Source organism: Talpa occidentalis, unplaced genomic scaffold (assembly GCF_014898055.3).
Source record: "Talpa occidentalis isolate TD23 unplaced genomic scaffold, MPIMG_talOcc4v2.1 talOcc4.9, whole genome shotgun sequence".
Classification (NCBI taxonomy): domain Eukaryota; kingdom Metazoa; phylum Chordata; class Mammalia; order Eulipotyphla; family Talpidae; genus Talpa; species Talpa occidentalis.
The window spans coordinates 115,819,345-115,846,825 of record NW_023605305.1 but is presented as its reverse complement, the minus strand read 5'-3'; the positions used below and the strand labels follow the sequence as shown (position 1 = coordinate 115,846,825).

Here is a 27,481-nt window from a genome sequence, read left to right as displayed (position 1 = left end):
TCTCTCTGGTGTAAATCAGAAGGGTGTGGTCATACTTGTCCACCCCAAAGTCCGAGGCCAGCACAGCGTCCCCTCACCTCACGGCCTAGGGCCTACAGCAAAGGGGTGGCCTGCAAACTGCCCCGGCCAGCGATGGGAGCGGCCGTCAAGGTCAGGACTTGGCCGGCAGCAGAGCAGAGACGGACGGGGAGGCTCCCTTGGCACCGCCGCTCTCCTGGGCAAGGTGACCACATGGAGCAGAAGAGAAAAGTCACCAAGCTTTATTCAGGCTTAAGGGTCTGACCCTACACCCGCCCACCCTGTGCACCCCAGAGCTGGCTCGACCACAGAGCCCTCCAGTCTCACTTCTTGTCCTCCTCCTTCTTGTCCTTCTTGCCTTCCTTGGTGGCCTGGGAGGCCAAGGAGCCCATGGCATTTCGAATGGCCTCATTATTGGGATCCACGCCCGGAAGGTTCTCCAGGACACTCTGAAGGAACTCGGGGTCCTGCATCACATCATAGTCATCCTCCTCCTGAAAGAGGCCAGCGTCAGTGGGGCAGGGGGCGGCCGCAGGTTGGAGGCCAAGGTCATGAGCTCGCTGCCGCCTGAGGCCCCTCCACATGACTGTGTGGGTGTGGGGGCACCTCTGGCCCAAGGGGGGGCTACTGGAAACAGCGCAGCCGCGGTGGTACGAACGCAGCCGTTGTTGCTGGCCAGAGACAGAAGCCTGCGGACGCTGCTGCCTGAGCTCAGGATGAAGACAGATGCCGTCACCCCCCAGGCCCGGGACCAGACACCGCACCTTTTACCCCGAAAGATGCCCCAGGGGACTGTCCAGCCCCTGCCCTGCAGCAAGGCTGGCGCACAAAGGTGTGCATCTGTGCTGGTCCCCGCAGATGCTCAAGGAGCTCATCGTGACAACCCTGAGGAGGGGCCTGGGCTAGAGGCTGAGGAGCAAGGGGAGCACAGACTGGGGGGTCACCTTGGCTGGCTCAGACGTGTCCATGGCGGAACTGGCGTCGGCGTCGGCTGACTCTGCCTGGCCAAACTCTGAGGAAGAGAGGGCATCTGCTCAGACCCACGCCCCGCCCGGCGGCCTGCGCGCATGCCCCACCCGGCGCACCTACGCCCTGCAAGGACATCTGCATGGCGTAAGCGATCTGCTCCTCTTCCGTCATGCTGCTGAGGTCGGGGAGCCCGGCGCGGCCAAACTCCTGCTGGCTGATGGTCATCTTCAGCAGTGCGTCGTCCGAGTCTACAGGGAGGAGAGCTGCAGGGTAGTGGGGTGCCCTGTTCCACACTGGCCCATCGCCTCCACCGTTCCACCACCGACACAGGCTGCGCCCCACACACTGGGGCCCGGAACTTGAGACTCCACCTCTTTCACCTTCAGTCCCGGGGGTAGGGATGCCCGCCTCGGCTGCGGAGGCTGCTGCTGCCCGCCGCGCTTCCTCCTCCTGCCGCTGCCTTTGCTCTTCCATGGAAACGCGGAGAGCCTGGCGAGGGGGCCAGGTCAGGCTCCAGCCTCCTGGCCACCAGGCACCAGGGGCTGGGGAGTGGCTGGGGGGTAGTTGGGGGGGGGGCCCGTTTCTGTTTTGGTTTTTTTAAAAAGATTGATTGATTTTTTGATTTATACAAGCACTGGGTACAGTGGGAAGCGCGGGAGGGTGAGAGAATTCACCAGAGCCAGAGCGGGGAGCAGAGCAGGCAGAAGGACCGAAGTACACTGCTGAGGGGAGCAGCGGGCGGCAGGAGAGGTCTGCGCGCCATGCAGGACCCTCCTCTGGTGGCCGGGGAGCAGCCGGGGATCGAATCAGCGCCACAGAGGCCGCGGGCAGCCTCGCAACCCAGCACTCAACCGCTGCGCCACCGGGGAGACCCTCCGTTTCTGGTTTATGCCTATGGGGAAGCAGCAGGCAGAGGCCATGCAGGAGAAAGGAGGGCCTGAGAGGAGCCTGGGGGTTCACCAGAGGCAAGGAGCGTGGCCCTGGCACACCCAGAGACTGGCCAGAACTACGGGGGGGGGGGGCGCAGAGGAGAGCCTGGGAAAACGAGCAAGGGTGCTGAGGCCTGTCTGGACCAGAGAGCCGAGGGACGCATCAGTCAGCAGAGGAGGCCCAAGAAGGCCCCAGCGCAACACTTGCTCACCAGGGCCAGCTCTGGGTCCGCGCTGGGGTCCACTCCAAACTCAAAGTCACTGGCGCCAAGACCCAACATGGCACCGCCTTCACCAGCCAGAATGGGAGAGCTGATGAGGGCATCGGCCAGGCTGGGCCCAGGGGGCACCGTCACCAGGTGCGAGCCCGTCCCATCCTTGCCATTCAGCGTGTTCACGAAGGCCGTCAGCTTCTCCGTGTTCACCTCCTGCGGGCAGGACACAGCAGGGGCGCCTTCCATGTGCCCCTCTCTGCACCCCGGTTCCCGCCTGCAGCTGATCTCCCACAGCACAGCCCCCCCCCCCCCAGGGCTGCCTGTGGAGCCGCGCCTCCCCACCCTCACTCACCTCCTCTCCGAAGTTGATAATGTCCACATTCACCTTCTCCTTCTTGAGGCGCTTCGCCAGCTTCACCAGCTGGTGAGGGGAGATGAGGCCGTCTGTCCGTGCGCCGAGGGGGGCGACACACCACACCAGGCACACGAGGTCAGCTGGCCCACAGCGCCCCCACAAAGAGCCGATCCGGCCTGGCTCCAGCGATGAGCCCAGCGCCTCTGCCCGGCTCTCGCACGCGGGGCCCCCTCCCCGCACCCCACCCACCCTGAGCGCAGCTGTGGACTCACGTCCTTCTCGTTGTCCTCCACGGGGCTGCCCACGAAGGCCACGATGCGCATCTTGTGGTTCTTGCCCTGCCGGTGCTTCAGGGCCAGCTGGTGGCGGAGGGGGACCCTCAGGCGGCAGCCAGCGCCCAGCTTGCTCCGCTCCGTTTCCCTTCCCACGCTCCTGCCACCCCAGCCCACCTGCGTGCGCAGGGTCTAGGCCCCTCCCTCCCCTGGGCCTCACTGGGGATGTCTCTCCGGAGTCCCCACCAAGTGTGGGGCTCACCCCCTGCTGCTCTCCCTCAGCTCAAGGCCACAGGGAGAAGCGAGCGAGGCGGACAGAACCTCGGAGCGCGGGGACAAAAAGCGGACTCACATGGGCCACGCGGATGCCAGTGCAGAAGGTGATCTTGCCCTTGGGCTGGACAGTGTGCAGCTTGGACAGGATGCGGCCGGTGTCGGGGGTGAGTGTGGTCAGCACTTCGCAGTCACTGGGGCGTGGGGAAAGCAGGGGTGACTCGGGTCAGGACAAGTGCCGGACTGCGCCGACGCGGGGCGTTCTGGAGCTCCCCCGACAGCTACAATCTCGGCTTTTCCTGAGCAGCCGCCGCTCACAGAGCGCACCGTAAGTTCTCACCCCGAGGAAAACAGTAACTGCAAGGTGCTGGCTGTGAGCTGAATTTAGGGGGCGACACATGCATGTGTCAGGCCACGACGCCAGTCGCTGCCAGCGCACGCACCGTGACCGATCAGTGCCATCACAACAAAACCGGAAAAACCACTGGCCGCTGCGCAGAACCTGCGCCCAGGAAATGAGCTGACTTTCTAGGGGACCTGCCCCTCCCCAGCGGCCCCACCTCTGGTGCACAGATCCTCAGCCTGCTCGACAGGAGGTGGATGCACCAAGATTCTCCCCACACGCCTCACTTCTAGGCCCACTTTGTAACTGACATGGACACGGCCGGCCCCCAAGAGCACAGGGTTCACCTGCACGCAGACCTCAGGGCGCGGCAACCGAGGCGCAGTGAACGCAGCGGCCTCGCGCGCTCCCTCTTCCTTAAGGTTTCAACATCTCTCTCCGCGCGCTCACTCTGCCCTACGAGCACAGCGCACAACGCAGGGAGCACACAAGCATGTTCACTCTCAGGCCCCTGCAGGCCGCCCACTGACAGCTGCCTGGGAGGAGCTAGGCCTGGGGGAGGCAGAACTTGCAGGCAGATTTGCCACCGAGTGGGAGCAGCGCGGGTGGCCCACTGGACGGGGGAGGTGACTCATTGGAGCTTTGTCCTAAAACAAATCGCTCCTGGTAACAAGCTGGGCGCCGTGCACTGGGGCTGTGAACCAAACTGGCTGTAAAGTACACTGAGGTCCGCCCTGGAGACTCAACTTCCTAACCGTAGCCGGCCAGGTTGATCTCAAAACCAAGTTGCGGCTTTTAGTCACACTGAAGAGTGAAGGACGCTGTCTAGGACCGTGACAGGCAAAAGCAGCCTTCCAGAACCTATAAAGGGTGACCACCAGGACACCACAGAGGGTCAGTAGGGGGAAGCCACCCACCCACCGACCAAGCCCTGCCCTGTGCCCCACATACTTAGCCAGTGTGATGAGGCCCACGTTGTTCTCAGGGTTACTGCGGGTCTTGGAGTGACAAACTATGTTGACGGCATCCTGCTGGGCCTGCAGCCGGGTGGGCAGGAAGTCCCCATTGCGCATGTACTCACTGTTGTCCACACTGGGGGAGGGGAGGAGAGGGAGATGCACTGTAGGGCCTCCCAGACCCGGGGCTCCCTCCCGCCAACCGCTCTCCTGCCAGGGTACTGGGATGATGGAAGTGGTGCCAGTCTTTGTGGAAGACAGAATCACCCGTGTGTATATACACACGTTTTAAAAAATTTAAATACATAGGTAACCAGGCCTGCCCCGGACTTACCTACTCAAAATGACCAGAGTTAAAAAAGAAAATCTTTAATCTCTACCACGGATTCTGACCAGCACCGAAGGCTACAATCTGCTGATGGCCCGCGGCCACCTCCACAAGCTGCATGTAAGCATCACTATGAACGAATGAACTTCTTAGTCCGCCGTTAAAACTAAGAGTATTCCAAAGGTAGGAAAGGTGATAACTCGAAGATACTTCTAGGGGGCCTCCCTGGGGGCGCAATGGGTGAATACGCAGCACTATGAAGCTCTGGGCAGCCACTGCAGCATGAGTTCCATCCCCAGCCAGGGAGCTACCCACATGGCGCAGCAGTGTGTAGCTCCCTGTCTCCCTGCTGCTCCCCTCAGCAGTGTTTCAGAAGATTTGCTTGTTCTGCTCCCCACTCTGTCTCTGGTGAAACCTCTCACCCCCTGCAACTCTGGTCTACACCCCAGCTCTTGTATGCATAAATAAATAAATCTTTAAAAGATAACACATATGCCTGGACTTCCCTGGCTGGGAATCTGACTCAGCAGATTAAGTCGAGTCAAATACCTGGCATTATAATAAGCCCCTCCAGGGAATTCAGATACACAGTAAAGCTAAGACATACAGGAAAGAAAGGAGGGGCCTTGCTTGCACTATTCCCATAGGCCACCTGTGCGACTCCAGATCTAACCTTTCCCCCACACAAGGCAGGTCAATAGTTTTTTTTTTTTTAAGATTTATTTATGTATTTATACAAGCACTGGGTACAGTCAGAAGCACGGGAGGGTGAGAGAATTCACCAGAGCCAGAGCAGGGAGCAGAACAGGCAGAAGGACCGAAGGACACTGCTGAGGGGAGCAGCGGGTGGCAGGAGAGGTCTGCGCGCCATGTGGGACCCTCGCCTGGCAGCCAGGGATCAAACCAGCGCTGCAGAGGCTGAGGGCAGCTTCACAGCCCAGCGCTCAACTGCTGAGCCACTGGGGAGGCCCAATATTCTTTTTTTTTTTTTTAACATCTTTAGTAGACTTCTTTTTAAAAACACTTATTTATTTATGCATATAAGAGCTGGGGTACAGGCCAGAGATGTGGGGGGTGAGACGATTCACCAGAGACAGAGCGGGGAGCAGAACAGGCAGACTGACCAAAGTACACTGCTGAGGGGAGCAGCGGGGAGACGAGAGAGGTCACTTCGCTATGTGGGTTGTTCCCTGGTTGGCCAGGGATTGAACTTGTGCTGCAGAGGCTGTGGATTGCTTCATAGTTGGTGCTTAACCCCTTGTGCCACCAGGGAGGCCAGATCAATATTCTTTTTTTTTTTTTTAAACATATATATATTTTTAAATTTTATTTATTTATATAAGCACTGGGTACAGTCAGAAGCGCAGGAGGGTGAGAGAATTCACCAGAGCCAGAGCGGGGAGCAGAGCAGGCAGAAGGACACTGCTGAGGGGAGCAGCGGGCGGCAGAAGAGGTCTGCGTGCCATGTGGGACCCTCCTCCGGTGGCCGGGGAGCAGCCGGGGATCGAACCGGCGCTGCAGAGGCCGCGGGCAGCTTCGCAACCCAGAGCTCAACCGCTGCGCCACTGGGGAGGCCCAGAGATCAATATTCTTAAACGCAATTTGTACACAGCTTTGTCTCCACCTCCTCCCCCTTATTAAAGGGTACTGGGAAGAACTCCTTATTCAGCCAGATAGTTGTGGTTTCTACCTGGTGCCATCTTGTTTATGCCCAGCCCATACCACCTTTGTCTAAGTCCTTTCAAACACCCTTCAAATTCTCTTTTGGAGATTTCTCAAGCGCGCGCACACACATGCACACACACACACACACCCCCCTATAAAGCAAGTGAATACTAATGTTTTAAATGTGACAATCTCAAAAACCTGCAGTACCAGAAAAGACAGGTTTGTGGATTCCAAGTCCTGACCTATTTCTACTCTAACATGCTCTGTCCCATGTTACAGACTTAGCAAATAAAAATACTGGCCTGGGCACCCCTGTGTCCTACGGGTTAAGTCTGAGTGCTGTCACAGCTATTGCCTGAGTTTGATCCCTGGCCAGGGAGATGACCCACATGGCGCAGCAGACCTCTTCTGTCTCCAGGCTGCTCCCCTCAGCAGTGTATTTCAGTAGATTCGCCTGTCTGCTCCCAGCTCTGTCTCTGGTGAATCCTCTCACTCCCCACACCTGTGGCCTGTGCCCCAGTTCTGGTATGCATAAATAAATAAATAAATCTTTAAAAAAAAAAAAAAAAACAAAAAAAAAACACTGGAAACAAACACTGGCAAGAATGTGGAGAGAATGTGTGGCTCCTCCAGCACTGATGGGAGGGTACCCTGGTGCCGCCTCTACAGAAAACGGTTTAGAGTCCTCAAAAAAAAAAAAAAAAGTAAATATAATGTGACCCAGCAATTCCACTGCTACGTATTTACCCAAAGAATATGAAAACACTAACATGAAAAGATTTATGCCCTCCCGTGTTCACAGCAGCATTATTCCTAACAGGCAGATCAAGGAGCCAAACTAAATGTCCATTGACAAATGACCCGGTGAAGAGATTATGAAATACACACACAAAGGAACACTGCCCAGCTATTCAAGAAGATGAAATAGTGCCTCTGGGGACAAAGTGGATGGATCTTAAGTTGATTACGGTAAATAAAATAAGTCAGAAAATGAAATACAGTTACTGGACTGTTCCCCTGATTTGTAGGATACAAATAACCAAAGAAAACAAACTGGAAAAACAACAGAAACCATTCTTGGACTCTGTGAAACACAAACTGACTACCCGAGGGGACAGGAGGGGAGGTGATGAGGTACTGGCACTGGCTTTTATTATTTCCCCAAACACACATTTTAAAAGGACCGACTTATTAGGAAAAGGAGAAAGGAAGAGCGCGGCAGCGGCAGAGCCACAGGCCGGCGGCGCTGGCTTTGGGCGGCGGGCGAGCGAGGCAGGTGCGCAGAGGCGGTGGGAAGCTGCCCTCCCCACAACTGTAGGGTGATGCAAATGATGGCAAAGCAGTGAAATGTGGGCGAGCGAGCGAGCCGGGCTAGGTCGCGCGATACGAGCCTGAGTCCTAGCGCCTTGGATTAAAATCTTGGCTCCAGATGAGCCGTGCGGCTCCGAGTAAGTCCCCCGAGATGCCGCGCGCGGCGGCCTCCCCGCACAGGGCAGGCCGGGCCCTCGCGGCGCCGCGGACTGAAGCGACCGGGGAGAGGACGGGCCATGGGGGCCAACTCCCGGCCGAGGCGGGACGACCCGGGGGGTGGGCCCAGCAGAGGCGGGCGGGAGCACGACGGGCCGGGGAGCCCGACATCCGAACACAGGCGTCCGGAGGCGCCGCCGCTGGAAGGGGCCGGGCCGCGGGTCGCGGGCGCCGGCCTGTCCCGCCCCCGCGATGACTCAGGGAGTTGACCGGGCGGGCTCCCCCCGGGCCAAGCCCGCTCGCCGGCGCCCGCCAGCCCCAGGCCCGCTCGCCCCCGCGCCCCGCGCGCCCCCGCCCCGCCCCGCCCGCCCGCCACGGGCCCCCAGGTAGCCGCTCACCAGACCATAGTGCTCTCCAGCACCATCTTGCCACCTTCCTCCCTCCCGGCCGCCTCTTCGCGACAACTAACAACGGCGCTTCCGATTGGCCCGGCGCCCCTCACCAATCCCGGGCCTCGCGCGGCCACTGGTCCCGCCCGCTTCCGCCCCGCTGCCTGCTGGGAGCTGTAGGCGCCGCCCAAAGTAAAGAGCTGCTGCTGAGGTCCCGCCCACTTCCGCCCCGCTGCCTGCTGGGAGCTGTAGGCGCCGCCCAAAGTAAAGGGCAGCTGCTCTGAGGTCCCGCCCACTTCCGCCCCGTTGCCTGCTGGGAGCTGTAGGCGCCGCCCAAAGTAAAGGGCTGCTCTGTGGGCGGTGTTGGGGGCGTGGGGGGCGCGAGGGCCCGCGGCCGCCGACCCCCGCTTGCGCTGCTGCTGGTCCCGGGGCAGCTGGGAAGGAGCGGTTGAGTCTCCTGGGGATGCTCTACCGCCGTCTGTCAGAGTGGCGGGCTCGCTGATGACGTTCCAGCTCGCTCTGTTCCCCGTCGCACTTGGTCGCTCTAACTACGAAGCCCTTGGCCCCCTGAATTGCGTTTTTATCTCTGTATTTCGCTCTCCCACTTAATTAAGAGCCGAAAAGGTGTCTCAATCTGCAGTTCCCTAGCCTGGCCCATGGTGGGAAACCCAGAGCAGGGTTGAGGAGTTATTTTAGCTAATCCACCAAAGAACCGCAGACAAATCATTAAACCATTCTGGTTTGCTAATCAAGAAAAACATTCAAAAATTTGGATTACACTTAAGTAAAACTGGCGGCCCTAGGTCTGCAGGGAAGGGGAGAGAGGAGCGAGGCTACACAGCACCATATGGAGTCGAGGGAGAGGAATGTCCTAGGTGTTACGGAGATGTTGGTAAAGTTTTAATGCATGTGTTCAAAAGTATCCATTACAACTTGTGTAGGAGTAAAATTTCTGTCTCACTAAAGGGAAAACAATCTGTCTATAACCAAAACAGGAAAGGGGGGGATGGTAAGAATGCATAGAAAAACAATCAGTGACAACGTCAAACATAAACAAAACATTTTAAAAACAATAATTATGTTTTTAAAAAAACAGGTACACAGTATAGAGACACCAAACGAAGTGACAATAAAAGGTAAAAATAAAGGGGGAGGGACAAATAGTGCAGCAGGCAGGGGTATTAAGAGGAAGCACATGTAGCTGTATTAATATTGTGCAAAATAGAAACCAATACAAATTGTTGAAATCAGGTCAAATATTCCATAAATTAATTTCACAATAATTCTTAAAATTGATGAAATTTCACCACCAGCAAAAAAAAAAAAAAAACAAAAAAAAAAAAAACAACTCTGGGCTCATCAGGAACTGCACCTCCAAAAACAAGTTGAACACCCCACATAACTATATGTTAGTATTCTAGTCAAAGCAGAAGTAAACACACATTCAGCCCAAACAGGAACAAGGAACTGAGTGGACACTGTTCCGGGAAAACAAGGTCTAGGATGCCTGTGTAAGGAGGCGTCAACTTCTCAGCTTTAGAAATCAGTGGGGATATTGCAGAGGATACAAAATATATCAACATTTCAAAAAAGTGACAAGTGGGTCCTATATGATTGACTTGATTTAATCTGGAGGACAGAAAACTAATATTCTTCAAATAGTGAAGACATCCCTATAGAACTGTCAGGAGCTTTTCACTTAAGAGGGAGTTACAACAACACACACAGAAGATGACATCTGATAGAATCACATTTTAGTAAAGCAAGAGCAACTATAATGGAAAAAGGAAAGCAAAAACACATTTACCTGTGGGTCAGGCACTATTTGGAGCCTTTGGAAGGAAACGCAACAAAATCCTGCCACTGTGGTGCTTACATTCTGTGGGGGAAGGCAGACAAGAAGTCAAGAAGTGATGTGCTTTCTGTTGTACACAAATTCTATTTACAGAAGATACTGGGGAAGCCTTGCCTCTGAACAGAGGTCTGAAGGGGACCTGGAGGAAAGAGCAATTGCAAATTCCTCAGATAAGAGCATGTTTAAGAACCAGGGGGTCACAGAGCCTGGAGTTCAGGGACAGAAACGAGGCCAAATAGGCAACAGGAGTGAAGAAGCCAGGTCGTGTACAGCCTCATGACCATTTTAATTATAGAGGGAGGTAAGAAGCCCCTGGACATTTTTAGCAGAGGATTGACAGGCCCTGGCCCAACAGGACCACTGCGGCTGCTGCTTTGGGAACAGACTGGGGAAAAGAACAGGAAGGGCCATGAGGAGACTGCCTCAGGGGCCGATTAGGATGGTGGTTTATTTTTGGACCGAAGAAGAGGCGAAAATGGTTACATCTGCCTGGATTTTGAGTTAACCGTTATCCACAGTTTTGTTACTCACAGGGAAGTCTGGTCTGCAAATACATACCACCTTCCTGTCGCTTTGATTACAGCCAGTACACTTCGGATGGGATGCTGACAAGTCAAGTGAGATGAGGGCTGATACACTTAGCAACATGCAGGACACCCCTGATCTTAAGAGATGTTTTGGCCAGGTGGTGGGGGAAAAAAACTTGGAAGATCAAGAAACTCATTTGTAAGACAGTTTGCTGATTTTGAACACTGATGGGCTATCTACTATTAAGGAATCTAGTGTTTTATTTTAGGCACAACAATGGTGTTAGTTATAAAGAGTCTTATCTCTTCAGTTATATGTTGAAGTATTTATGGATGAAAGGCTGTGATGTCTGGGATTTATTGTTACTTAATCCTCTCGAAGTATAGAAAGTGGGGGTTGAGTAGAATGTATAGATGAGGGCCTCCCCTGGTGGCACAGCGGTTGAGCGCTGGGATGTGAGGCTGCCCACCGCCTCTGCAGCCCCAGTTCAATCCCGGCCACAGGCGAGGGTCCCACATGGCGCGCAGACCTCTCCTGCTCCCCTCAGGAGTGTATTTCGTCAGTCTGCCTGTTCTGTTCCCCGCTCTGGCTCTGGTGAATTCTCTCAGCCTCCCTGCTTCTGACTGTACCCAGTGTTTGTATAAATAAATCTTTTAAAAAATTTTAAAAAAAGAAAGTATAGGTGAGACGGATTGGTCTTATTTATGTTAATAACTTTAAAAAAATTTATTTATTTATACAAGAGCTGGGGTACAGGCCAGAGGCGTGGGAGGGTGAGAGAATTCTTCCGAGACAGAGCGGGGAGCAGAACAGGCAGATGGACCCAAGACACTGCTGAGGGGAGCAGCGGGGGAGGCAGGAGAGGTCTGTTGCGCCATGTGGGTTTCTCCCTGGCCGGCCAGGAATCGAAACTGCGCTGCAGAGGCCGCAGACAGCTTTACAGCATGGTGCTCAATCCACTGTGCCACTGGGGAGGCCCTATGTTAACTATTGAAGCCGCTACAAGGCAGTTAGCTCTACTACTCAACTTTTGTTCTAGACTTTCCACAATAAAATATAAAAAAAGAGAGAGCGAGAGAAAGAGAAGGGAGAGAAGCTAGAAAGATTAAGCAGAGGAAAGACTTAAAAAATTTTTTAAAAATTTGCCTATATATTTTTTTAAAGATTTATTTATACAAGCACTGGGTACAGTCAGAAGCCGGGGAGGGTGAGAGAATTCACCAGAGCCAGAGCGGGGAACAGAACAGGCAGACTGAGGAAGCACACTGCTGAGGGGAGCAGTGGGCAGCAGGAGAGGCCTGCGCGCCATGTGGGGCCCTCGCCCACGTGGCTGGGGATGGAACTGGCGCTGCAAAGGCCAGGGGCAGCTTCGCAACCCAGCGCTCAACTGCTGCACCACCAGGGAGGCCCCTATATATATATTTTAAGATTTATTTATTTATTTATGCATACAAGAACTGAGGTACAGGCCAGAGGTGCGGTGTGTGTGTGAGAGGATTCACCAGACAGAGTGGGGAGCAGAACAGGCAGACTGACTGAAATCCACTGCTGAGGGGAGCAGCAGGGAGACAGGAGAGGTCTGCTGCACCATGTGGGTTGCCCCCTGGCCACCGGGGATAAAACTCAAGCCGCAGTGACTGCAGACAGCTTCATAGGTTGTGTCTTAACCCCTTGCGCCACCAGGGAGGCCCTGCCTGTTTTCTTTCACTTTTTTCTTCCAAGATGTCTTGTACATATACATTAGAATAATTGCAAAAGAAAAAAACATACAGCAGATGACAGAGCTGCTTTTTGTGTCCTTGAAACACTAAAGAAGTAACAGTTTAACCTGGAATCTATTTTAACTGGTGACGCTTTAGGAATGAATGAATTTCTGACGTCTGTGAGTAATTTTCACAGCAAGAACAGCTAAGATGGACCAGGTCTCCGGCGTTGTCAGGCTCCTGTTTGATTACCCCCTGCGTCTTGCAGGCTCCCCCTTGGGGGGCGGGGCTGGGAGGACACTAGGGGCAGTGGCGGCCGCCACCACTGGAGGGAGCCTCTGGCCGTGAGGGCCATCGACAGACAGGGCCTCGGAACGACCGTGATGCCTGAAACAAGCTCTGAATTCCAGGGGAGCAGCCCCTTTATCCAGACTAAAGTAGGCCTGAGTCTGTGGCTGAAACTTACATTCAATCCTTCTGCCCCAATCTTCCTTCCGCATGTTACATGCAGTTTTTTTTTTTTTTTACCACCTTAACCCTCTCCCCTCCACTGCAGCTGACTCAGCCCCCATCACCTACAAGACTCTTCAGTCCGCTTTTTCTACCCCCTTTGGCAGGGCTTTGTCAAGAGGTTAGTTTGATTGAGTTTGTTTTGATCATATTCCACCTGGAGGCAGAAACTGATTCCCCGCTGTCCAGTTTAAAGCAAAAAGGACGAGCTGCCAGGGTTTCCCGGGTGGCGTCCACGGCAGCAGCCCCAGGAGTCCCGCTGGCCCGGTTCTGGGGCAGACGGTGGTGCCTGCGGGCCCCTGTGCTCGGGCGCCGTTTCCTCGACACCCCCAGCCGCGGTGACCACCCAGGGTCTTACACCACCAAATTCCACGCCACTTTCAGGGAACGGAGCCCATTTTCCTGCAGCGCGTGCGCTCCGCCTGCACATCCCGACTCCCGCAGGACGGGGCGACGGCCCGGGCTCGGCTCATCAGCTGCCGCAGACGCTGGAGGGGGAATCTCACAAGACAGGAAGCGGTGTGGAAATGGACTTTTCTCCAGAATTTTCCCACCCACTTGCCCCCTCTCGACACCTGTAGCGTCTCGTAAGCTCACAGAGGGAATCGCGCAGCCGAGGAGCAGAGCGATACCCTCGTCAGGCCGAGGGAGAGGGAGGCCAGGTCTCGCCCTAAGGCCGGCCAGGCTCAGGCGCTTCTCCCTCTCCCCCCCTTCTCTTCCTAAACATGAGTCATATTTTGAACTTGGTACCCACAACTCTCCCCAAGTGCGCTGTGATCGGGACCAGAGATCTACAGAAACTCCCTGCACGTGCCCTGCAGCCTCTCCCGGCACGCTGTCGTCAGGAGGCTGGAAGCAGGAACGAAGCAACAAAGCCACTTCTCTCTCGGTCTGAGGTGGCCTGAAGCAGGGGTGAGGGACGCAGAAGAGGCGCAGCCCTGCTTCAGGGCAGTCTGAACACACCTGAGCCCGGGGGCGGGACAGGAGGGTGGAAGAGATGGTGTGAGAAAGAGCCAGGAAGAAACAAGACAGTCTAAATAACTGATGAAAGTTTAATACATCAAAACCAGGTATTTATCATTTTTATACTGTATTTCCCATTTCTGAACAATACAAAGCGGGGCAAATAGTGACACTTCATAAAAATGTTGTACCCCATTCCCTTCCCTAAGCCCCAGACCTCCCTCAAATAGTCCCTCAAATAGTCTTGGATAAAACACTTAAATACATCATAAATAGTAAATTATGAAAAAAATAGCAAGAATTGTTTTTCCGTCTTGTAAAAAAAAGAACAGGGCAGCAAAGAGCGCAGCCAGAAGCCGGCTGGGGGCGTCTAATATAGACAGTTACTCGGGCGGGGCTCACCCACTCGGCTGGGGCGGGCGGAGAGTACGGGATTCAACAAGCTGCCTGCGATGGGGCCGTCCAGGCCCCGCCGGCCAGGCCCGGGCGGGGTGGGGCGCACGCCTGCTCCTGGAGCGGGTGAGGAAGGGGTGACAGCCCCCATTTCCAAGTCCTCTGCACGAAGAGGGGGCCGGGCGAGGGATTCAGCAGTAACTCGCCGAGGCAAGAATCGGCTGAATCCCCAAGAACTTGAGCATGTTCTCTGGCCTTACAGCTACGGACAGCCTGCTAGCCGGACATGAGTGGCCCCCGCTCCGCCTCAGCTCCACACGCAGCAGAATACTGATGCAAAAGGTGGGAAGAGTAAGGAAGAAACCTCCTTTGGAGAAGGATCTAAAATTCATTTGATAAGTCTTCATATTTAGAGAAACCACCAGAATACATTTCAAATGGCAAAACAGTAATAGTCATGATGGCCTGGCAGTGGGAAGGCTCCATGGGGAGGGCTCTGACTCAGCCTGTGACTGCCCCACTGTTTTAAAGAAAGGGGTACAGAGTCACCCCATGTCCTGTCTGCTTCATTCCTTCCATCTTGAGAAATTCATCGAGAGGAACAGCTGAAGAGGGGCTGCTCCTGGCCCGGAATCCGCATCTGCCTGCCAGGACACGGGCGCCCGGCAAGCGGCCCCTCTCATGCTCTGGAGGCTCCTGGAAACCGGCTGGGGCTGTGCCATGAGCTGACTTTCCTTTTTTAAAGGGGAAAAAAAAGGTTGGGAGGTGGTTAAACAACCTCACTCCCACCAAAATCTTTACACAGATTACAAGGCTCTCCTTCCAGAAAGAGTTACGGTGGAAATAATGCGCCGGCCGGTCTGTCCTGAGAAAACTAAGAGTCCAGCTCCGGGTGGAAGGCAGGGGAGGGGGAAGGAAACCGCCGGGCTCAGCAATACCACGTCCAGCAGGAACAACTGGGGTGGAAAACAATTCAGTTGCAGAAGCCAAAGCTGGCCGTCTGAAGAGCCACGGAGTGGAGGGGTGCTGTGGTCCCCAGCCGTCCGAGGCACTAGCTAATGCCCATTCACGAGGAAGGGGAAGGAGAGGGGGCACTCACGACCCTCCGTCACCCTCCCGCTGGAGGACCAAGAAGAAAACTCAGCATTGCTGGGCAAGGGCCGACTTCTTGGCATCACGCAGATGGTAGGACCTTGTTCCAGATCTTCTGAGGACTTTCACTCACTGGAAAGGGAAAGGGTGTAGAGTGAAGGGTGTGGCTACGAGAGGAGGAGGTCACAAAGGAAATCAAGTTAATTTCGAGCAAGTCAGTGACCGGCGGGCACCGTTCAAGAGTTTTCTCTTACTTCGGCCTCCGCTGGCAAGTACACGGTAACAACGACGAAACTTGACACAGCCCCCGGCCCCCTAACCTTGCCAGCTAACTCACTGCTCCCTCCACGCCATCAGCAATCCCCTTTATACCCTTCAAAGCATTTACCGCCCCCACACCCCAGACACTCACATGATTGCACTCTGACTCTGTAACTTCAAGTTTTTCTAAGAGGGTTGAACTGACAGGAGAAAAAAACAGAAGAATTAGAAGATCAAAACGAAAACGGCCTCTCTTCTCAAGACAAATCCCATATGGCTTCTCCGTATTTTACTTCACAACCCATTTGGGATTCAGAGAGAAGAGGCTAAGAGGCTATGGGGGAGGGAGGGTGGGTGGGGTGTGTGTGTGTGTGTGTGTGTAAGTACACTGTTTTGTTTTTTGTTTTTTTTAATATCCTAGTGTTAGCTGCTTCCTAGCCAATATAATTCAACCTTTTATTTTTATTTTATTTAAAAAGATTTATTTATTTTTATACAAAAACCGGCCAGATGTGTGGGAGGGTGAGAGGATTCACCAGAGCCAGAGCGGGGAACAGAACAGGCAGACTGAAGAAATACACTGCTGAGGGGAGCAGCGGGCAGCAGGAGAGGTCTGCACGCCATGTGGGACCCTCACCCGGCAGCTGGGGATCGAACTGGCACCACAGAGGCTGCAGGCAGCTTCGCAGCCTAGTGCTCAACCGCTGCGCCACCGGGGAGGTCCCAGGAAGTTATTTCTTAACACCCTCCTTTGCAAATTTCTTCAAAGTCCAGTGTGGCAGGTACCCACTCAGCATGGCTGCCCGACACTCATGCCACTGGGTGACGCACCTCCCGAGCGTGGGCTGGGTTTACTGAACTGCTTCTAGGGAACGTCTAGAATGCGGCACAGGTATGGAATGGCTATTCTAAGGTTAGGTCATAAAAAGACTGTGGCTTCCTTTGGCCACTGCTCTTCCTGCTTGCTCCAAAGGAAGCTAGCTGCCATGCTGTGGAGCTGAAGGGGGGGGGGGCGCGCCACTGGCCAGCGGCCCAAGAGGAACTGAACCTTGCCACCACCACACGTGGGCTGCTGGAGCCGAGAGCCGAGCCTCCCCGGTAAGCCTCCAGGGACACCACTGTCCTGGCTGACAGACCGAGTGTGACCTCCTGAGACAATGAGTCAGTCGCTCAGCTAAATCACGCCTACGTTTTAATTTTGTTCCTACTTATTTGTTATTGATAATGTACAAAATACAGCACCTCTTCAGGCGTGTGTTCTCACCACACCCACCACCAAGGCACCCACTGTCCTCTACCACAGCCCAGAGGTGCCCCCCCCACGGCCCATTTTCACTCTCTGCGGGCCTCAATTCTACAGTCCCATTTCTAGGGTTTGCTTTGGTTTAGTTTTGTCTGTTTCTTTGTTTTGTTTCTCTCTATTCCACAAGAGAGAAATGATTCAGTTTGTCTTACTCCTTCTGACTTACTTCACTTACCAAAATTCCTTTCAGTTCTACCCATGTTGTCACAAAATGCACACCTACATTTTTAAGCTGCATAACCTCTGAGGTAATAAATGTGTGTTGTTTTTAGCTGCTAAGTTATGGGTTATAGTGTTACACAACAGCAGATAATGCAGATACGTCCCTGGAAGTGCAGTGCTGCTGTAAATGGAAGTGGCTTTGACAGAGGGAAGTGGGCTCTGAAGAGAGTTTTAAAAGTGCCCTGAATGTAATACAGAACTTTGGACTTTAAGCCACTGAAGGTTTAAAGGAAAGTGAGAAAAATCTTACCAAAAGTTAGAAGAAAGGGGATCCTTATAATGTAGAGAAACTAAGTTTAGCATCAAATCATCTACATTACGTGGGCAGTAGAGTATGTGGCCTAACAAACTGGATGATCTAGCTATGAAGAATTCTAAGTGAAATGCTGAAGTGGTATCACCTGGTTTCTTTACCCGCTTATAGTAAAATACGAGAAAAAATAAATTCAGGGAAGAACTCCGAAACCAAAGAAGCCAGGACTTTCTGGTCTTTCCTTTAAACCTCTCCAGCTAGCAAACAAATCTAAAATTAAGAGATGGCTTCTGAGGAAGAATAAAATCCAGGCACTACCAAGAAAATGTGTCTATCGATGAAGCCAAGGGTACAGATGAAAAAGAATTTTTTAAAGACCCGAGTAAAGTCAAAGCTGGAGCTTCTGAACACTACTCGGACACACAGCAGTCACTCAAGCCACTAAGGGCAGGGCAAGACCCCGTCACAACAGTGCTCTGCGAGTCACAGGCTTGTCAAGGAGGTACCCATGGGCGAGGCTTTTGTCTAACAGAATGAATCCCACTGAGAGTCAGAGGAGGCCCACACACCTTTGAAGGTATTACCCCAGCAGACATTACCACTCTGGACTAAAAAGGACAGAAACAGAGACAACTGAACCCCCAAACTTCTACTGACAACCAGCAGGCTGACGAAACTACTCAGCTGCAAATGTATTGCTGCTTTCATGAAAAAGGGAGATTCAGAAGGCAAAACCAAGATTTTGGTAGAAATCTTGAGGACAGAGCCAAAAGCCACTGAGAGTTATTCTTGTGCTCTGAGAGCTGATTAAACGCTGCTATCGCCAGGCCCTGAACCAGCCATGGCTCAGGGACTCCTCTGTGCCTCTTACCCCACTTTTTGGACAGGAATGGGTACAGTGCTTCTCCAATACCTGCCTCACCACTGTTCATTGAGTGTAGAAGACAACAGTCTCCGACTTCACAGGTCCAGGGACTGAGACAACTGAATTCAAGGACCACCACCTGGGGAGATCACCCACACCTGGACCTAACTTAGAAACAAAATTCCAGGCTTTGAGCCCTGCAGCAACGGGATGACCCTCCTGGAGACCATGGGAGGGAATGAATGTACTCTGCACAGGGCAGAATGTAAATCACGGGACTTAGGGCTGACTGCGAAAGGCCACCTCCTAGAAGGCCTCCGCGAACCCTGTCTTCTGGTATCCACCGCGCTCTTGGTACCCCTTCCTCCTGGGAGTGGGCTAGCCTCACTGAAGAGAACGAAGCACAAGAGGCAGGATGTTAATTCTGACACAGAGGACAGGAAGACGTGGATCCTACTTAGGTGCATGCACGCTCACTTGAGGGAAGTGACTGTCATGCCCCAAGCTGTGCCATGGAGATCACATAAGGAGGCTACGGGGCAAAGAATCGAGGGAGGCCTCCAGCCAACAGGCAGCAGGAAACTGAGGCCCTCAGCCCAGCACCCAAAGATCTGAAACCTGCCAACAGCCACAAGACGAGTTGAGAAGTGGAGTCTCAGCTGAGTCTTCAGACCAGACCCTGGCCCTGGCCCACAGCTGACTACCACCCCATGGAAGGACCTCGAGTCAGAGGACCCAGCGAAGCTGTACCCACAGAAAGTACAATGTGTGTATTTTAGCACTAAATTTTAGGGTAATTAATATAAACATAACGCACTAGGTAACAAAATTAAGTCTTAGTCTTGACAATGGAGTCTTTTGAAAAACTGTTGCTTTCACTGACTGGGAATCTTTCCAGCCTTAAATCCTGAGCTGAAAGTTCTCACTTAGCTTACCAGGAGAGGAAGGGCTGGTATTCTGACTGAATATCAGGTTACACAGAGTGGGCTCCCACCCCCTAGGATGCGGAAATGCTGATGGCTTCATAAACTACCAGAGACACACTGAGGAGAGGAAGGCTGTGAGATCGCCAAGGGCAGTAAAGAAGGCAAACAATGACCCCTGGAAGTAACGGAATTATACAGTATTGAGGTTCCCAAGACCCTAACAAGAGATGAAAAGATTAAGTGAAGAAAGGACCAAGGAACCAACCTTGTAGTTAGCATCTGCAAAGTCTCTCCAACTACAGGCGAGAAACAGGGGTCAGGAATAGTCGAGACCTCACTGATTTTCTCCAAAGGAGGAGTCTGAGGTAAAACATCAGGACGACCGAGGTGGACGCCTGGAAAAAAGAAAGGGGAAGAAAACCAGTGAATAAAAAGGAGGAGAAAATGGGCTGGGTTATAGAGGGGACACAGGTAGCATGTTGACTTTTCCTGGACAGGAATGGGGAGAAGAGGTCCTAGGCACAAAAGGTAAGGGTACAGAAGGAAGGGAGGGGGGAGGGTGGGCCCAATTACATGGAGACCCCAGCCCTGGCGCTGACCTGGCTCCACTTCTGCCTTTGTTGTCACTTGTGCCTTGTGCTCCCCAGAGGCGGATGGCTGGTAAGTAACGCAGGAGTTGCCGCTGGGGCCTGCTCGCCGAGAGAAAGATGAGCCAGACCGAAACTTTTTGGAAGGAGAGGGCCTCACTTTAAAAGGGAAAGAGAGAGCCTACTTAGCACCCACCTCAGAAACCATCACCAAGACATAGACACAAACTACTAGTTTCCCCAGCACAAACTGGAAGTTGTTCTTCTGCAAAGCAGGAGGAAGGTTTAATGTCAACTAAGGCAGGCTCTATGGACTGCTCTTCAGAGGGAGCATCTCGTTCCCTTGACTCTGGAAAGCAGCAGAGAATCCAGAGGCAAAGCGGCACACGCGTATCTCCCCTGCTACAGCCACCTCGGTGGCTTTACAGCCACTGATGAGAGGTCCCCTGGCCAGTTGTCCCTCTGTGGTCAGCATGGAGAGTGCCCTCCAGGGAAGCCCGGCAGAGAGGGCCCGTTCACTGCATCTCACAGCACACGGCACTGTGACACTTTACGCTTTCATACACTGTTCTGAAAGGACTTTGAAAGTTTCTTAAGACTGGCACACTCAGATCCTCTTCTGCCTCACTGAGGGACAACTGAAGCTGATGAGGAGAAGCTGGGGAGGAGGAGATGGAACTTGCTGGTGGCAGCAGCGGGGGAGATTTAGAAAGAACATCATTAGCTCTTCCCAACCAAGAAAGTTGAAGGAAGAGACCAAGGACATGTGCTAAGCAGAAACACTATTTTCCCAACCACCCGATCCTAGTGTGAGAACCCCAGGCATCTGGGATAGGGACAGAAAACCACGCTAGGAATACCCTGGGGTATCTCCGTCCATAAAAGTCTAGTTCTGCCTAAAGCTCAGCCTGTGACAGAGCTCCTATACCCACAATGACACACTTCTGCAATCCCACCGATTTCCCAGAAGTGTCCCCGCCTCAACGACACATGTAAAGGAGAGCAGGGGGAGCAGCAACTCGCACACGACTGGGTCAGACAGTGACACGAGGCGCAGCAGCAGCTCTCACTGGGGGTCAGTGGAGCAGGAGAGGTCTGACTTTAAGCAGTTCCCTGAGCGGTGTCCTGGCCCCATCTCTCAGGGTCAGCGAGCCATCAGGGGTCATCTGGTAGAAGCACTTACGGGGGATCTTCTTGAACACCGTGTTGCACATGAAGCGCTGGAATCGCTCCGCGTAGAAGCCTGGCCGATGCACCGACACAGTGTCCTGCAAAGCACGAGAATGGCTGTGGTCAGAAGGAAGGTCCGGCAAGAGAACCTCCAGGCCAAGGGTCAGGCCACCCTCGGTTGAGGCCCTGACAGAAGGGTAGCACCCACAGATGAAAGAAGAAACTAAGTAGGCAAGTCAGAAGCAGGCAGGAGAATCTCTAGTTATTGCCACTCACCCCGTCGTGCACCAGTGCTTTCCAAGAGTGCTCCAGCTTCTTGACAAACCTGCCAAGAAAGACGTCTATCATGCATTCACACCATCTTAAAATAAATGACTTCAGTTTTCTATTTTAGGAAGTTAGAGGGACAATGGTAACCGCAACACTGAAAGAAACTAGGAAAGCACTCCACTGTTACGCCTGGTCTCCACAGAACAGGCGTGGTAGCACCTGCTCACCGTGGGAGACAAAGCTGTTTCTAGGTAAGGTCATGACGCCCACATTGGACGAGGGCAATCCAGTTCCTCCCTCACCACCGTGTCAGCGCTGCTTAGTCCCACAGGTTGAAACCCTCGCCGACACTGTGACACCCCAACCCCCCCGCAAGGGGAATGTGTTCCCAGCTCCCGATGTGGAGGATGACTCATCTCACGGGGTGTTTCACAAAGAGCCAGATGGTGTGTGCTACCCCGGTGTCACCGGGGGCTGACTCAGCGTTCTGCAGGGGCACATGCTGTGTCCCAAGAGGTGGTGCGGCATGGAAGCCGGGCGACAGAGTCAAGGAAACAGACCACCCAAAGAGGCAAGCAGCCACAGTGCCACTCGTGCCCTGGCCTCAGGCAAATCTGGTGTCAAAGTAGTTAGCTGCATCCACCCTGCCCCCAACGTGGGGCCAGGTGCTCCTCACCTGTAAGACTGCAGGATGTCAATGATGCCGATATAGAGCAGCAGTCTTTCTCCTTTACTGTTCCGGGCAGGGATGCCACCCATGCTGGGAAAGACAAGGACAGAGTGAGACAATCCTCTGCACAACAGCAGGTGCCTGTCATCGCAGGTCAGTCAGGACATGGAGCTGAGACCCAGCTCCCTCCATAGGCTAAGAGCCAGGATGGAGTATGCGTCAGCAAACTTCTCTCCAAACCTCACTTGTCTCCCATGCCTACCCTACCCGGGAGAATCTAAGAGGTCTCCTACTGAGCAGTTCATTGGGGGAATACTCCAATTAACTCGAAACTTCCTCAGTACTTTCATTATGTTAACATCTGAGTCTCAAGAGTCATGTTAATGGTGAGTGACACCACCGAGAAGACCTCTGTGGCACTACACTGACCACACGCAGTCACTGGTCACTGCACCTCGACACCATTGCGACCCAAGGCCAACGCCCACCACAGAGAAGCCCAGAACACACGACTCCTCCTGATGATGGTTTGATATGGTTTGCAGGCATGTCTAAGACCGGGTGTACTTTTTTTTAAAAAAAAGTATTAATTTTGAATCTCTTTCCTTCCCAGATATACTATAAATCCCAAGTTTAAGACATTTTCCCCAAGAAAGCTCTCAAGTTGTTGACCTAACTGTTGACTTAACTCAAGGGTCACTCCCTTCCCAGAAGCCGGGTCCCTTCCTCAAAAATCAAGTTTTGAGCCTACTGTCACGTTCCCAGCGCCCGTGTCCACTCACTGGTCATCAGTCTCCATGGTGCCCCCGCGTCGAGCCTCGCCCTGGATCGACTCCATAGCTGTGGAGTAAAGAGCCTTTTGCGGGGCGGGTCTGCGCAGGTCAACTGGGCACTGTGCTTCGCTGCCCAAGGGTTCTCGCTGGGCGTGATCTATGTTATGGATTGACATCAAGAGGCTGTAGTCCATTATCTTGAAGCTCTGTAACACCTACGGGAAGGAAAATCACGCTCTGAGTACTGCGAGGTATGAGGATTTTTTTTCAGGCTCTCACAGCTGTCCTGATTCGCTCTAATTATTCTTGATGGTACACCTCCAGGGCTAGCTAACCCAGGATTAGCCTTTGCTGCTCCTCCTCAGAGAAGGCAGTTACCCTCCTCTGATTATTCTCCATTTATATCCCTCAACTTTCTTTCATCTGAGTATATAAAAAAGTTAGGTTACCGCCTAGCCTATCAGCCCCTTTGTTGCTCCCTCGCCCCACCCCGTGAAAAGCAAGCAGCAAGGCGCATCTGTACCAAGCGTGTCTCGTGACAGATCTGTTGCAGATCTTAGATCTTACATGACCGGCTTCAGCTCAGGTCAGTGCTTGCCAAATCCCTACTGCCACCGGTACGGTGTCTTCCCAGGGGAGAGTCGGTGAAGTGCAGACACTCTAGAAAGTGGTGACGGGGCAGGACAGAGAGAGCAGAGAGCGCTGAGGCGTGTGTGGGAGGCACGCCAGGGGCTGGGGCTAGAAGAGCTGGGAGGAAAGCAAACGGGTTGATGAGCGACACTCAGGCCCGGGGAGCTGGGTCCGAAATGAGCAGAGGCTGGCACTCGCAGCTGTGGTGTCTTCAGTGGCGCACAGCTTGCGAGATGTAAGTTCGGGTCTGGCAGGCAGACCACAGGTGTGAGGAATGACAGTGCAGGCGTGAGAATAAGGACGATGAGCGACCGTGTGGCCCAGGGGGGCTGGGGACAAAGCACAGGCTGGTGGAGGAGAAGCAGGGGTGCCGCAGCCTGGGAGTTACTCTGAATGAGAATCTGCCTCCTACTGGGGGACGCAGGGAGCGAAGGAACAGAGTCCCATCTCCCACAGCTGTGACGCCTAAGAACCACCAAGCTGTTTCCACGCCTTTCAGTTTCTGGACAGAAGCAAGTATGACAACTCACCAGGCAGTCGCGCTGCAGGGTCTTACAGAGAGCATTATACATGTCGGAATCCAAAAAGAGGCCATCGGGGATGTCTTGTAAGAAGTCCAGGTCTTTCAGCGTGGGGAGAGGTTTTTCTCGCTCCTTCTGGGAAGCCCGCCTTTTGTAGGTTGAGCCCTTGAGGTCGTATTTGATATGCATCTTGACCGACCGTGGTAAGAGATTGTTCATCACCACAATTCGAATGTTCTTACCACCTGCCTGCACACAGTACAGGCCGTAGAATTTAGGCAGCAATGTCCGAGGATTCTGGTTGAGGTTCTGAAGGCACAGCAGTAAGAGGAGGCAGAAGAGCAAGTTAGCCAATTTTTAGTGAAACTCATGGGCAAAAGCTGTCACCCAGGGCCTCCCCGGTGGCGCAGTGGTTGAGTGCTGGGTTGTGAGGCTGCCCGCGGCCTCTGCAGCGCCGGTTCGATCCCTGGCTGCTCCCTGGCCACCGGAGGAGGGTCCCACAGGGCGCACAGACCTCTCCTGCCGCCCGCTGCTCCCCTCAGCAGTGTCCTTCGGTCCCTCTGCCTGCTCTGCTCCCCGCTCTGGCTCTGGTGAATTTTCTCACCCTCCCACGCTTCTGACTGTACCCAGTGCTTGCATAAAAAAATAAATCTTAAAAAAAAAAAAAAAAAAGCTGTTACCCAGCTTCCTTTGGGATTCAGTTACAATCTGTCTGTCCTTAAGCCCACACCTTATTTGTTCAAAAATTTCCAATGCAATTGAGTCAAGGATGGATCACTACCAGCTGAGTCACAGACCCTCCACCGTAGGGTCTTCAATATTCACTCAGTCTGAAGAGTGAACTTATGTTGGATTTATTCCCTCACAGATGTTTGAGATGTTTTAACCTTAAGTCCTTGGTATAGTACACTCTTGGGGGATATGATGGGAAGTAAAGAGGAGTTCTTTAATTTCTCCAGAGCCTGCAGGAGCAATCAGGCAGAGTAAGCTTAAGCCGAGTACAAATGGGCCTCCCCGGTGGCGCAGCGGTTGAGCGCTGGGTTGCGAAGCTGCCCACAGCCTCTGCAGCACCGGTTCGATCCCCAGCTGCTCCCTGGCCACCGGAGGAGGGTCCCACATGGCGCACAGACCTCTCCTGCTGCCCGCTGCTCCCCTCAGCAGTGTACTTCGGGCCTTCTGCCTGCTCTGCTCCCCGCTCTGGCTCTGGTGAATTTTCTCACCCTCCCGCGCTTCTGACTGTACCCAGTGCTTGTATAAACAAACAAACAAATAAATAAATCTTTAAAAAAAAAAAAAAAAAAACAGAGTACAATCAAGGTAAGTAACCAACCTCACTCGACATCTCAATCTAGAAGGTAGACTAAGAACAGAAGATAAAATCATCACTGAATCTTGCCTTTGAGTAAGCCAAATAACTGAAACAGGACTGATAAAGAACTCCTTGTGGGGACCTCCCTAGTAGCACAGGGGTTTAGTCTCAGCGCTATCAAGCTACCACCAGCCACTGCAACATGAGTTCGATTCCGGCCAGGGAGCTACCCACATGGCATAGCCAACCACTCCTGTCTCCCCTCTGCTCCCCTCAGTACTGTATTTCAGTAGATCTGCCTGGTCTGCCCCCCACTCTCTCTCTGGAAAATCCTTTTATCCTCCTACACCTCTGGCCTGTACCCCCTTTCTTGTATGCATGAATAAAAATAAATCTTTAATTAAAAAAAAAAAAAAAAAAAGAACTCCTTGTGGCCACAGACAGCAAGACAGAGGGAGAGAAGTATGAAGCATGAAAGTGGACTGCGTTCTTCCACAGACGTGCGGTGCCGTCCACCCCACGAAGACCTGTCCAGAAGTGGAGCAGCAACACCAGTGCTCAGCGGTCATCTTCTCCTCACCATGTAGTATCCTGGAAGCAGCTTCTGCAGAAACTCCGCCTCTTTATGCTGGACCGTTTTGATGATGAACTCGTCATCACTGGACACATAGAAGAGGGACCCGCTGGCGCCTGAGTTGCAGAGTTCAATCAGCGGCTCGCTGCAGAGGGAGTACTGGGCCCGGAGAGAAGAGGACAGAGGTTCAGAGACCAGGGTCCGCCCACCCAGGGATCAACTGCACGTGCCATTCTGTCCTCAGGGACAGGCAGAGCAAGACGGGCGTAGTGCTCCTTGGGAGCTGCCTCTGACACTGGCATCCCAGGGGCCTGAGACCCGAAAGCTTACCAAGTAATCATCAGGCCGGATACCGAATAACTCCCGAAAGTAGCGGAAGGCCACAGGGGCATAAGTCTTGAACCGGAAGTCATTGTAGTGATGAGCAGGGGTGAGGTTGCTCCCTTCACTGTGGGGTTGAACAGAAGAAGCCATAACTCACCAATCCTTGACATCCACCCTGGGAAGACGCGTAGTCACCCAGAGGCAGGCCAGTACCTCCCTCCCGACATAATCAGAGGGATTAGATGAGTCAGTCTGTTAGTGGGACAAATGCGTAATATGGGATTAAGACAAGAACACAGGGAATCACACTGCCTCCTCCTCAAGGCCTGAACTGTGTTTCTGCACACACGCCACAGGCCAGAGGCTCACGGAAGCAGCACGGAGAGCAGCTGCTCCCCGATTTCTCCATTCCCACGTCACCCTGATGAAGACCTCCAATCCCACACCATCAGGACATAAGCCCAAATTAGACCCTAAAGCTGCACTGAGGTTGATACAAAAAAGTGTCACATTTTCCAGCATATTCCCCTGGAAATTAACCTCTGTACCTGGGGAAGAAGATACTCTCCACCACATAGAAATCTTGCATGAGGACATCCCGTTCTGGTTTCGTACTCAGGCTCCCCACAGTATGAGTAATGCCTAACTGGATGGCACCTTTCAAGGCGGATGAGGTTGTCTGACAAACAAGAGAAACGAGTTAAATTTCAAGTACTAAATAAAACAATCCAAGCAAAGGAAAAAACAAACAGAAAACAAACAAACACGACAACACACATAAAACCTGACCACAGCAATGAAAACTCAGGAATGCAGTCGGGAGGAGATATACTTTAGGAAAGCAAACACCACCCCGGCTTCAGACCAGGTCAGGCAGCCGGCTCTCCACCCCTGCTCGAGATGGCAGTGACATCTGGCACAGCCTGCCAGTGCGTGAAGATATAGAGTGGGGCTCGCTGAGGCAGCCCCAGCAGGCACGGTGCCCCCATCTATCTGTACTGGAAGACACACCAGGAGAAGAGTTTTAGTGCTCACTTCCCTCCAAAGGCCCCCACTAAGAGTATTGGGGGGGGGGAGAGGAGTGTGGGCCTCTAAACATTTTATTCATCTGATACAAAAGGGAAAGAGAATCAAGGGGTGCTTTGACTGACTACAGTGTGACAGAAGTTTCAGTCCTCTCAGGCAGATCCGACTGGGTATCCCAGGGACAACGGGGTGGAGTCAGGGCTGGAGCTCCGAACTGAAGAGTCAAATTAATTCTGAGAAAGTATTTGGATTTTAAATGATAATACTATGGTCAAAACACTAATTACCCCCACCCCCACTCTTACAACCCAGGATTCTAACTCCATGTGAAAATATCATCTAGAGCCGTGCTGTCCCATACAGTAGACATTAGCCACATGTGGCTGTTTAAATTAAAATTATTATTTTAAAAGATTTATTTATGCATACAATAACTGGGGTACAGGCCAGAGGTGTGCGGGGTGAGAGGATTCACCAGAGTGGGGAGCAGAACAGGCGGATCTACTGAAATACTCTGCTAAGAGGAGCAGTAAGTAGGTGAGACAGGAGAGGTCTGAGCCATGTGGGTAGC

The 27,481-nt window shown here is 53.2% G+C and overlaps 2 protein-coding genes across 8 annotated transcripts in view; both read right to left on the bottom strand.

Annotated features, from left to right (window-relative positions):
• Window positions 1-227: 227 nt before the first annotated feature.
• On the bottom strand, window positions 228-8,278 carry PSMD4 (proteasome 26S subunit ubiquitin receptor, non-ATPase 4). 2 transcript variants are annotated; one of them, XM_037501095.2, is made up of 10 exons: window positions 8,192-8,278; window positions 4,326-4,466; window positions 3,111-3,225; window positions 2,759-2,845; window positions 2,484-2,552; window positions 2,129-2,344; window positions 1,359-1,476; window positions 1,104-1,235; window positions 963-1,030; window positions 228-512 (listed from the first exon to the last, which is right to left on the bottom strand). In XM_037501095.2, the coding sequence occupies exons 1-10, from the start codon at window positions 8,215-8,217 to the stop codon at window positions 342-344; spliced, it is 1,143 nt and encodes a 380-aa protein (XP_037356992.1). In that variant the 5' UTR covers window positions 8,218-8,278; the 3' UTR covers window positions 228-341. The 2 variants fall into 2 exon arrangements, with proteins under 2 accessions (XP_037356992.1, XP_037356993.1); XM_037501096.2 differs by having other exon boundaries at window positions 1,368-1,476.
• Window positions 8,279-13,543: 5,265 nt separating this feature from the next.
• PIP5K1A (phosphatidylinositol-4-phosphate 5-kinase type 1 alpha) overlaps window positions 13,544-27,481 on the bottom strand; it is a 39,541-nt gene continuing 25,603 nt past the window's right edge. For 4 of the 6 annotated variants that reach the window (XM_037501093.2, XM_054691803.1, XM_054691804.1 and 1 more), the window contains exons 4-15: window positions 26,433-26,563; window positions 25,891-26,008; window positions 25,567-25,719; window positions 23,687-23,986; window positions 22,536-22,741; window positions 21,760-21,843; window positions 21,090-21,138; window positions 20,827-20,911; window positions 19,656-19,802; window positions 19,322-19,451; window positions 15,639-15,687; window positions 13,545-15,358 (exon numbers count right to left, since the gene is read on the bottom strand). In XM_037501093.2, the coding sequence (XP_037356990.1) occupies window positions 15,356-15,358; window positions 15,639-15,687; window positions 19,322-19,451; window positions 19,656-19,802; window positions 20,827-20,911; window positions 21,090-21,138; window positions 21,760-21,843; window positions 22,536-22,741; window positions 23,687-23,986; window positions 25,567-25,719; window positions 25,891-26,008; window positions 26,433-26,563 (1,455 nt within the window). In that variant the 3' untranslated portion in view covers window positions 13,545-15,355. Of the gene's footprint in view, window positions 15,359-15,638; window positions 15,688-19,321; window positions 19,452-19,655; window positions 19,803-20,826; window positions 20,912-21,089; window positions 21,139-21,759; window positions 21,844-22,535; window positions 22,742-23,686; window positions 23,987-25,566; window positions 25,720-25,890; window positions 26,009-26,432; window positions 26,564-27,481 lie in introns of all 6 variants that reach the window. The other 2 variants (XM_037501091.2, XM_037501092.2) reach the window with 2 other exon arrangements.

What these genes read in the sequence shown, in the direction of transcription:
- PSMD4 (XM_037501095.2), bottom strand. Translation starts at nt 8,217, where the DNA reads ATGGTGCTGGAGAGCACTATGGTCTG. An exon ending in TGGAGGACAACGAGAAGGAC is followed by an intron (nt 2,553 to 2,758) that starts GTGAGTCCACAG and finishes TCCCCTCACCAG; the next exon opens with CTGGTGAAGCTGGCGAAGCG. An exon ending in CGGACCCAGAGCTGGCCCTG is followed by an intron (nt 1,477 to 2,128) that starts GTGAGCAAGTGT and finishes CCCCCTCGCCAG; the next exon opens with GCTCTCCGCGTTTCCATGGA.